This window comes from Cupressus sempervirens, chromosome 3 (genome assembly GCF_028749045.1).
Source record: "Cupressus sempervirens isolate cs-2001-9-10 chromosome 3, ASM2874904v1, whole genome shotgun sequence".
Taxonomy (NCBI): domain Eukaryota; kingdom Viridiplantae; phylum Streptophyta; class Pinopsida; order Cupressales; family Cupressaceae; genus Cupressus; species Cupressus sempervirens.
In genome coordinates, this window is record NC_143120.1 from 196,945,903 (window position 1) to 196,955,680 (window position 9,778).

At 34.7% G+C, this 9,778-nt stretch overlaps 1 protein-coding gene across 1 annotated transcript; it reads right to left on the bottom strand.

Moving 5' to 3' along the window:
- Window positions 1-8,028: 8,028 nt before the first annotated feature.
- LOC149565496 (F-box/kelch-repeat protein At1g80440-like) lies at window positions 8,029-9,144 on the bottom strand. The gene is made up of 2 exons (XM_089817142.1): window positions 8,757-9,144; window positions 8,029-8,684 (listed from the first exon to the last, which is right to left on the bottom strand). The coding sequence occupies exons 1-2, from the start codon at window positions 9,142-9,144 to the stop codon at window positions 8,029-8,031; spliced, it is 1,044 nt and encodes a 347-aa protein (XP_089673268.1).
- Window positions 9,145-9,778: the final 634 nt, after the last annotated feature.

Sequence of the window (9,778 nt, forward strand, 5' to 3'; positions counted from 1 at the left end):
CATGTAGCAACTACTACATTGAAAACAACACTCTAGAACAAAAAACAAGAAATGTTTTTGGTTGATGCAAGATTTCTCAAAGACCCAAGATGCTCCTGCATCACAATGAGTCTTCATTTATGAATGGTCTTTCATTTGATGAGTAATGTCTTTCTAAGATAATGAAGAGTCTTCAACATTGGTTAATGACAAAATTGCATGTGGATATTGAAGAGTTGAGATAATAAAAGGTCAAGATAATGAACGGTGAAGACAATTTTATATATCCTTCATGAATAATTCATATGATATAGAAATTGATATTGTGTTTCTGAATATTACTTCATTTTTGAGCCTAATGTTTGGGCAAATTGTATTTCAGACTTCTAATTATTCAATAAAAGGGATTTTATTGTAGTTGGGTTTTTCCTCCTCAAGTTAGAGGGTTTTCCTTGGATAAATTTTGATGTGCTTATTATTCTTTATTCCATTATGTTTTTTTGCTTATTTTGATTCCAAGCTTAAAACATTTAACAAAAGATATTCCTAGCTTAAAACATTAACAAAAGATGTAAATTAGATATATTGAATTTGATTGTGTAGTACACCAGATAAAAATATTACAGCTATAGTGATTTTGATTTTATGATTTTCCATCTATTCATGGCTACATATTTGTTATAGATTTTAGGAAATGTGATTTTGAAGACATGGATTGCGCTTCATCAAGTACAATTGCAGGTTTTTCTTGAAACGATAAATTGCCCATCATACATGGTAAGGTACGACAAAAAATATTTGATGTTATATATCATATAAAATGTTAGATAGAGATAAGATATAGTGGTTTGGAACGTTGGACATACCATACATGACGGGTAATGCCAAAGAAACAAAAAACTTTAATGTTTTATACCTAAGTTACCAATTCGGATGCGGACTCAGAAATGGATGTGGGAATTGTGAATTTTTTTTATTTTTTTTAGGGATGCAGATGCATATGGATGCCTCTGTGTGTGTGTGTGTGTGTGTGTGTGTGTGTGTGTGTGTGTGTGTGTGTGGTATTGCTAGACATTCATTATATAATTGTCTATTTGTTGTCCCTCACAAAATAACCAACATTGCTCACAGAGGGCAATATATAAATGTCTATCTGCTAGGAGTTCATTGAGTGCTAACTGTTGTTACAAAATGTCTATCACTTGGCCATACCAATCTAGGCAATGTTGAGAGTTTTGTGAGAACCATTGATGGGGACACAACCCAACAACCAGAATAGACACAATAGAAAGGGGAAATTATATTAACTGAGAAAATAAGCTGGTACAAACAGTGCAGAGAAAATAAACTCAAAACATGCCCTGCGGGCTTACAATAGCATAAATCTAGAGAATATTTCTCCTTTTAGCACCTCCTCTCAAGCTCCAATCCGAACTGCCTTTTACAATGCCATAAATCTCCTTAAATAGACCCCGGAGGGTTAAGGACTAGGAGTACATTCTAGAAAGTGCTAATAGGCATCCACCGACAAAATAGAAGGTTCCGAAAGCTGCGTTAGAAGTCGGTGCAATTCTAGAAGAATCCTAAAATGGTAGCCGAACTTTCGGGAGGCATAACTTTTGAACCGTAACTCCGATTGACGAACCGTTTACATTTTTGGAAAGCTCTCAAAGCGCTCTATAGCCCTATGGATAGCTTTTCTTGTCCCCCATTTTTTGACCCTTTTCAAGGTCATTTAATGCCCCAAACTTGACTTTGAAGCATTCTTAGGAGGTCTGAAAAACCCGAAAAACTGTAATAACTTTCAAACCGTGGGGCCTTTTGACCTAATTTTTTTTTTTGGAATGCTCTAAATCTCAATTACATTCATCTGGCCAAGTCGTACCTTCTAGGTCACCAAAATGATGGTCAAATTGCATGCTCCTATTTTTTTGGGATTTTCAAATGCACTGATAGTTGAACTATGAGAGTTGGAACCTTTATTTGAGCCAAATGGGTATCCAAAAATGTAAAGACATAAAATAGAAACTAAGTCTAAGTACATTTTTTTGGGTGACACAGGATTGCCCTTATACCTCTGGATGCTCCTGCATCAACCATCAAGGTTGGAGTAGTACTTTACACATTCAAAGGTTCTATATACATAGCTGCGAGAGGGTATTACTGCCATAGAAGTAGCTGTCTATGTTAGGGACTGCTACAACAGTTCCATATAAGTCTAAAATACTCCATTAAGGGTGTCGTACAAGATGATTGAGGCCCGTACCAGGCCTGTAGCTATGTTATGGGCAATGACTAAGATCATGACAGAGTTTTGGGTAGTGATTTGGTCAGTAAACAGAAGTTAGCACTCAATAAATGCACCTTGCCAGCATCCAACACGCTTCCAAATGCATCTCGCATCCACTTTTGCATCCGGGGCTACAGGGCATGAATCGGTATCTGAGTTTTATACCATATAGTAAGTAAGGTTTATCAAATTCCTGTCATTTAGGCATAAATAATATGTAAAGTTATAAGTTGTATGCAGTTTTTACAATCACATTAAGGCTTAATGCAACTGGTAGCAAAATGAGAATGTCTGTATTTATACCATGCATATCTATTTGTATTTAGAGGGGCTAATAGAGATTTTTCTTAAATCACTAGGCTTGACCCCACTGCTAAAGATATTATACAGTGCCATTTTCTTTCTATTTTCATCTTAAATCAAGCTTACAAAATTACATCCACAAAGTCTACAACTGACTCAGGAAACACTAGTTAAGAGTATAATTGAAAACCCCTATCTGTGAAAGTTTTGATTCTATATGTAATTGGATGTAAATTACACGTTCATGCCCAACTAGATTTGCTTACCAATGGTATCATTTAGAAATCTGTACTTGAATCTTCATTTTAGGTTTACCTTTTGTAAAATTAGCTTGCAATTTCAAAAAAAAAATCAACTTATATTATGATTCGGAAGACAACTCATCTTAGTGATTAATTTTATCTCATCTTATGAAGTTCCTTGTGGGGATGTTGCTAACACGCATAATGTTGTGATTGTTATAGTAAAATTAATAATTGGTTAATGCAAAAATGTTGGCACACTAATTAACTAACAATTATGTATATATAGATATAGAAAGCCTAGTTTGAAATGGAGCCAACAAATGCACTTTTAGTAATGGAGCTGCCATTTTTTTTAATTTTTAATGTAAAAAAAACATCAGACATTCAAAGTTCATAATATTAAATAAGACTATTTCAGATTTTCAGAGTTCATAATATATGACTGTTTCAAAATTTGATTATGTAAAAATATTTGGTAGTCAATACTTCTTCAAAGCATACTGAATGATCTATCAATTTTTGTGACTTGTTTGAGAAAGAGATTTTAAACTAGAGCTCATAATGTATAACTATTTTAGAATCTAATTATATAAAAAAAATGTTAAAAAGCATTTTTATTATCAACAGTTTAAATCATATTCAATGATTCATCAAGTTTTTTGTACTTTTTTTAGAAAGATAATGTAAACTTACATTCTGAAATTGAAACTTTTATTCAGTCAAAACAATATCACTTATACTTTATTAGCGATGGTGCTCTGGACAACATCAACTTTGGGCTCGTATTATCACTCATAAATATTTTCATGGTGCTGATCCTTGCTCTGTTTCTGCACTTCCTCTTGAAGGTTGTGGCTCAATGGTTTGGCATACTTTGAAGACAGGTGCGATGTTGGTGAAGAGGGGTCTGTTTTGGATATGTAAAGGAGATTCTCAGGCTTTTTGTTTTGGTCTGATGCTTGGGATGGATTCCCTTCCATTTTATTCGTGTACCCTCATCTTCAGTCTCTTTGTGACTCTTTTCTTGCCGTTGGATGGGATAAAGTGGCTCATTACAAGACTCCTTATCAATTGGGACCTGTTGTTGGTTACAGATGGAAGCATTCTTCTGATTGGCCTCTTGGAGGTACAGACAGGGATCCTCAGGAGCTTTCTCAAATTCTAGTCTCTAGAGAGTGTTCCTCTTTGCTTGGTCCAGATGTTTTGGCTTGGGACGATACCTTGTCTGGTAAATATCATGTCTCTGTTGGGTATCAGGAGATAACTAGACAATTATTTGGGGATGCTGAGGTCCCTGGTGGAAGCAAGTTTGGAATAAATTTTCTTGGTCCAAGTGCAATTTTTCATGTGGCTAGTGGCTCGCAACCGTTGTCTTACCTAGGATAATCTTTGTAAACGAGGATTTCAGGGCCCCTCTTATTGTGTTTTGTGTGGTAATGGAGAGGAGTATGTCTCCCATCTATTTTTCCATTGCTCCTATTCTACTCAGATATGGCACCTTTGGTGGAGCGCTTGGGGTTGCTCTTGTAGGCATGCTTCCTCTTTGCCTGAGTTCTAGGCCCGCTTGGGCAGTGCTCCCTCCAAGTCTTCTTCTCTCCATGCTGCTGGGATTGCTGGCCCATCTTTCATGCTTTGGCATATCTGGTTGGAGATGAATTGTCACATATTCCAAGATGCTCGGCTTGGTGTTTTGCATCTTTGGTGGAAGATATCACATTCTCTTCAAGAAACTATTCACGTGAAGTGTGAGCTTGATGGGGGTATGGATCCGGTTGATCTTGCTATCTGTAATTGCCTCAATTTTCATCTTCAGGATGGGGCTGCAGCTCAAAGATTTCCTTCTGTGTCCAGGCAACTTCACCATCAGAGGAAGGGTCGAGTTAACCAAGATGGGCATTGGACTCCTCCTCCCTGTGAAGTTCTGAAAATTAACACTGATGGTTCTTCTCGTGGGAATTCTGGCCCTGTTGGTATTGGGGGAGTGGCTCATTGTAGTTCTGGGAATGTTAAATTTTTCTTCTCAGTTCATAAGGGTGATTACACTAACAATCTCATGGAAGCTCAGGGTATTTTATATGCTGTGGAACAGTGATGCTTGCGGGGATGGAATAAGATTGTCTGTGAGTCTAATTCCCAGGTGGTGGTGAACTTGCTTTCTTCACAAGAGCTTGAGGATGTTAGTTGGCAGTTGACCACTGTTGTTAAGTAGATTATTCTCTTCTCTACCTCTTTTCAGTTCATTAGGTTCACGTATATTCCTCGTGAATGGAACAGAGCTGCTGATTGTTTAGCCAAATGGGCTTCTAGTCATGATCTGGGTTGGAATATTAGGGATAGGAGGCAACTGTCCTTTGAGATGGTGCAAGAATTTTATGATCTTGTTGCTCAGGATCGAACTCCTTGTTGAGCTCTCCTTGTTGTATTCCTTTCTGTCTTAATAAATTTTTACCCCTCTTTTCTCAAATTACAACCAGTGCCAAACAATAATGGAGAGTGAAAGAATGCAATGAAATTTAAATTTAATTGCTTACTAATTTTTTTAGCTATAATTAATCCAAAATAATTTCAGAACTAAAGGAAAATGCATATAATTGTTTTACATGGCAGAAAAATGTTTGGCTTCTGTAAATAGTGGGCTGGAACAATTTTCTCAATAGTTCAACATTAACACACTATTAGTAAAAATAATATAGGTAATAGAGATGGCCAAATAAGTAAAATAAATATTTGAAAAAAAAAAATAGAAATAAAATATTTCATTCACAAATGTAACTACATAGTGATAGAAGTTTTACTACGTCTTGATTAGAAAAGTAAAAGCATCAACACGCTCAACAATTTCACAAGCAAATATAACTATTTCTTATATTATAGGAACTTGAGAGTTTGACTAAGATGAGGCCTAAAAAGAAGTGGTCCATGCTGGATTCACCTTTTAACATATGGATTTTTTTCAATATTTATAGTTTAATGTTTCCTCCACAAGTTAAGCTCAAAACAATCAAACACCCATATGCTTAAAGTTTACAAAGATAGAGGATATTACTCTGTTTTTTGAGAACAGAGTATAAAAATGAACTTGTTCACAATGTAAAATGAATATTTTCAAGTCACCTACTTAAAATTAATTGCCATTTCGAAAATGTCTATGCTCCGAGGATGTTTTTTCTCATTGAACTAGTTTATTTTTTAAACTTTTTTTCCCATTGATCTTCAATATTTTTGCTAGGGGTTTCGTAAATGTAATTTTTAAGTCTATTTTTTTTTACATGTTTATTCTCTGCTTCCACAGTTTGCATGAATGGACATGGAACTTATGTGCATGACTCAAAAAATTACAGAATTAAATTCTGATAACAATATCACAATGTCATCTTTGACAAGCCCATCCACAAGAATGTTGTATGTTACAACAGTAGGCGATAAATACATCATCTTGATTTTGTCAAATATTTTCCATGCACATTTCCTCTTCCAAGAATGTGAAAGGGAAAATGGGCAGACTTGCAGACATATCCGCAAACAGTTTTAACAAACAGATCCTAAGAGCATTCGCAAGGGACATTACAAGTGCAGGGACTGTTTCTCAGAAACTCATATAGTCATTGGTGTTGGTCTGGTTCATGCTGTATATTGCCATTGGATTCTGGATGTACTGGTACAATGTTATTCTCAGAATTGCAAATAACAAGGAGCATTTTTTTAGGGGTACACTAAGAATTTTTTTTCATAACGAGGAAGTCACAATATCAGCACTACAAGAGGATCAAATTGGTCATTAGAAGGCAATAGCAGTAGTAGGCACATCTTATGAATAGGCATGAGGATTTTCCTTACTATGAGCAACATTCTAAGTTAACAAACTCATTCTTAGAGGTTTCATCATTCTGGCTCGTAAAGCTAGAGTTGTGTGAATATTGAAGAGCTTGTTTGGAGGCTTCATCATTTCCAATGTAGATATATTCTCCAGTCTGTAGCTGATAAAAGATTTCACGAGTAGCTCGAGGAAATTACTTCTTAAGTCACTTGCTGTTTGAGGTGGACTTACACCTAGTGTTTTCTGAGTGAGGACCATTTTTAAATGGTGCATGATAAATGTCAAAATTCAATCCATTTTGGTTTAGAAATCATCTACAAAATTGTGAGCTTATTTTAACAATAGAAAAGAATGGTCATTCGTAGATCAGTTTAGGACTTGTAATCCTCTTAATATTGAAAGCACATTTGCAATGGTAAGCTTCTATTTTGAGTTGTACGTTGAACCCTAAATTTTTGAATAGTGCTTCAAGTCTAAAGACTAAAACATTTAAAACCATAAGCCAACTGTTTGAAAAAAAATTTTAAAAAGGAAGCAAAGGAAAAAAATTAAAAATAGCAAACCTTATCCAGAAAAAACCCACCAAAAATTATATAAATTGCTGAGAATTTGGCTTTCATTTGGATGGGTTGGCCCATGATTATTGGGATTTTGAATTCAAAAGTAAAAATATAGATCTAAATGGAAGACAGATGCCTCTATCTTGAACAATAGATGACATCTATCTTGAACTACACATCTCAACAGTTCGTCTCGCAAATTAAAGCATTAGAAATTACAGATCATAACTTAAAAAGATGTTGTACTGATTTCTTGTTATTGTAATTAAATATGACAAATACTAGACTTCCAACTCTAATGGGTACTTACCAAGGACAATAGCAATTGCTGTTGAAGAGTTCTATCGCCTCTGCCGCTATGCTTTGAAAGAAAAACCTAGGAATCAAGCAAAGCTTAGGCAGAAGCTATATGTAGAACACAAACACCTAAAACTCAAATCAGGAATTTGAAGAGGAAAATGGGCACACAAACCCTATTAGCAATGCAAATATTAGGAAGTGGTCCACGTTGATGCCTAGTTGGAGGGACGTACAGATACGTGGAGGGATGTGGCCAAAATGCTACCTCACAAATAGTACAACTAATTAAAATTAGAAATGAAAATAAAAATTTCATTTGAATAGAAAAATCCAAAGAGACCATAGAAAAATTTCATTTGAATAGAAATGTGCCCTTTCATGTGGCATATTCATTGCAAGAAGAAATCAAAGTTCATTCTACTTTTAATTTTCAAATAGAACTCAGCTTTGATATAACCATTCCAAAAACAATAGTAGATGGGTTTTTCAGTTCATGAAGGTTTAAAACACTGAAATCCATTTCACTTAAAAGAGTTAGAGAGTGAGAGCTCCAATTGTAGGGATTAAATCTGGGAGTTCTGTTGCAGACAATGTACTGATCAGAGTCCACTTCTCTTCTTTTCCTCCTTCATCTGAAGGTTCAAATAAATAAAAGGCCTTAACATTTTGAAACCGACCTTCAATATCTGTTGCTTCCTCATGGATGCAAACCATTAATATCTGTTGATTCCACATTGTGCCACCTAAAAATCTGTAGACTTGGGGAGGAAGCGTTCCTGCAATGCGAAATTGGTTTTCCACATAATTCCATTCTATAATTTCCCAATCCCATTCATGATAAATCCGTCCAAATGCGGCAAAGGAAGGTTGTATACTGCCATCATAATAGCAATCACATATGGCACTCCATTGCCATGTGTTGGGATCATAGGCTTGTATCTGCCCTTTCATGTGGCTCAACACATATAACTTGTCATCGGTAAATACACTGTCGCACTTACATTCGCTCCAAATCATTGGGGGAAGATACTCCCACTTTTCTTCCTCAATGTCATAAACTGCCGCTGTGCACAATTCCTCGTCGTCACTGTCATATCCACCAGCAATGTAAATCAATCCTTTTGCTGAGTCCACGGAACAACTGAAATCAACTCTACAATCTGGAAGGTTGGGGCCTCGCTTCCATTTCCCTGAGACAAGAGAAACAATGTTATGATAAATACAAGTAAAAAGGGATACAAATGTTTAACAGGGGTACATACCAGAGGAAAAGTTGTAGATGACTAGTGCTTTATGAACTGTGAATTCTGGCACGCTGCTGAAAAGACCCGTGACGATCAATTTGTGGTTAAAGGGAATACAGAAAGAGCAAGCTAAAAAATGTGGAAATTGAGGTAGGGTTTCAATTGAATTTTGCAAAGGATCATAAAATTTTATTCTGCAGCCTTTATCATTTGTTATATCATCCCAACAAGGTAATATGATTAACTCCCCAAATCTCTTTCTATCTTGATAAAACCGCGGACTACATACAATATTTTTCCACCGTTTATAGACAAGGGCCATCGTGGGGTGCGAGGTTAATGGCACCCTCAACAAACACAGTCTGCCAACGTCATCCGAAAGACCTAGAAATATCTCCATTGTCATTCTCTCTCTCAAATATTTTATCACTTTGAATGATATGAGTGAATAGATTTGACTATATTTATTCTCTTAATTGAATGGAATTTGGTTTTTTCTAAATATAGAACTTCTGTCTTATTCTATATTTAGTTATTAATTTAATTTTAATTAAAAAAATTCAACTTGTTTTTATAATCAGTTGCATTCATGTACTTCACCTTATTATTATGCCCAATGCGTTTCATATTTGAAAAGAACGAATTAAGACGAATTATTTGAAAATATGAATTAAAAAAGACTAATAATAAAATCTTATTAATTATAATAATAATATTAACAAGAATTTGAATATAAATATAGAATAAGACAGAAGTTCTATATTTAGAAAAAACCAAATTCCATTCAATTAAGAGAATAAATATAGGGAAATCTTAATAAATTTAATTTAATATTTGCTTGGTACTACTGTGTTGGAGAATGTTCACCTATTTAATAATTCAGTTGTTCTTATCTTTTGAATACTAAAAAAATATCAAAGTTAAATTAATAACTACGAAAAAATAATGAATAGCTTTTCTTAGTTAAAATATAAATTAAAAAAGACTAATAATAAAATCTTATTAATTATAATAATAATATTGACAAGAATTTGAATATA

What these genes read in the sequence shown, in the direction of transcription:
- LOC149565496 (XM_089817142.1), bottom strand. Translation starts at nt 9,144, where the DNA reads ATGACAATGGAGATATTTCTAGGTCTTTCGGATGACGTTGGCAGACTG. An exon ending in CATCTACAACTTTTCCTCTG is followed by an intron (nt 8,685 to 8,756) that starts GTATGTACCCCT and finishes CTCTTGTCTCAG; the next exon opens with GGAAATGGAAGCGAGGCCCC.